This window comes from Monodon monoceros, unplaced genomic scaffold (assembly GCF_005190385.1).
Source record: "Monodon monoceros isolate NGI ecotype Baffin Bay Population unplaced genomic scaffold, NGI_Narwhal_1 Super_Scaffold_18, whole genome shotgun sequence".
Classification (NCBI taxonomy): Eukaryota; Metazoa; Chordata; class Mammalia; order Artiodactyla; family Monodontidae; genus Monodon; species Monodon monoceros.
In genome coordinates, this window is record NW_021703774.1 from 83681435 (window position 1) to 83682647 (window position 1213).

At 37.5% G+C, this 1213-nt stretch overlaps 1 protein-coding gene across 1 annotated transcript in view; it reads right to left on the reverse strand.

The window, feature by feature from the left end:
• Positions 1 to 287: 287 nt before the first annotated feature.
• The window catches only part of PIFO (primary cilia formation), a 5395-nt gene continuing 4469 nt past the window's right edge, over positions 288 to 1213 (reverse strand). The window contains exons 5-6 of the mRNA XM_029226966.1: positions 789 to 906; positions 288 to 296 (exon numbers count right to left, since the gene is read on the reverse strand). Coding sequence (XP_029082799.1) covers positions 288 to 296; positions 789 to 906 — 127 coding nt within the window. The remainder of the gene's footprint in view (positions 297 to 788; positions 907 to 1213) is intronic.

Sequence of the window (1213 nt, forward strand, 5' to 3'; positions counted from 1 at the left end):
CTTCTTGAAAATGAAGATTATGTGTTTAATACTTGAATGTTACCCATAGGCACAATGATGTTAATACGTTTGGTGTTTAATAAATATTTGTAGAATTAATCCAAAGTTCCACTAGGGGAAAAAAGGCACCTCCTGAATTATGATAGCTGACATGGATTGAGAGCATTTATTACGTTACAGGTACTGTGCTAAATGCTTTTCTACAATATCTCAATCTTCACAACTTTATCAGATTGAGTCTATTATTACATCCATTTTAAAGACAAGCAAACTGAGGCTTAGAATAGTTAGAGGACCTGCACAGGATCACAAAGCAAGCAAATATGGAACCAGTATTTGAATCCAGGCAGTCTGTCCCTGAAATTCATGTTCTTGCCAGAATGATCCACAGCCCCTTGATGATCTAATAAGCAAGTGGTGTGATGGAAAGAACACTGGCTTAGGACTCACAAGACCTAGATTCAAGTTGAGTAACTTCTACAAGCCACTTAATTCATCTGAGCCTCAGTTTTCTCCTCAGTCATAGAGGGATAAGTATCTCGGACTACTATAGATTATTTGAGAACTAAATAAGAAAATGTGACTTGTTTGCTCACACGCATACTTAAAAATCAAGTGAAATTGTGTAACTCTCCAAAAAGATCCCCATATGCATATACACACAAAACTGCAAGTAATTTCAGGGGGACAATGATTTCTCAAAGCTTATTCACAGACTCCTGGTTAAGAATCACTGATATACATGGAAGTGTTAGGTAAAGGGCTTCATAGAAGTCCAATCCTATTACCTCTGCTCTCAGTGTTCTTTTCTGTAGACATGGAACCTGAGCCCAGTCTGGAGATCCAAATTTCATTGGCCAGGTGACTTTTTTGGGTGGCTTTATCTCTGGGTTGTATGTGGTGGGGCTAGAAACAAAAACACAAAACATCATATGTAATGAGTTAGTGGCCATATATGAATTTCTACCTCTGATCTAGAGTCCTAGCTTTTTGGGGAAAGGCAGCCAACTGATTAACATAGGATTCCTCTACCTTTCTATGTATTTCTAACTAAGTTTTAGCGTTCAAGATATCTAGTCTTGACAAAGTAAAAATCAACTCTATTTTAAAATATTTCCGGAACTTCAGTATCCTTAGCTGAGAGACCATAAGTTCCCAGAAATGGTGGGTAATAAAAGACAGCTAACACAGTGATGCATAAGTACTGCTCATG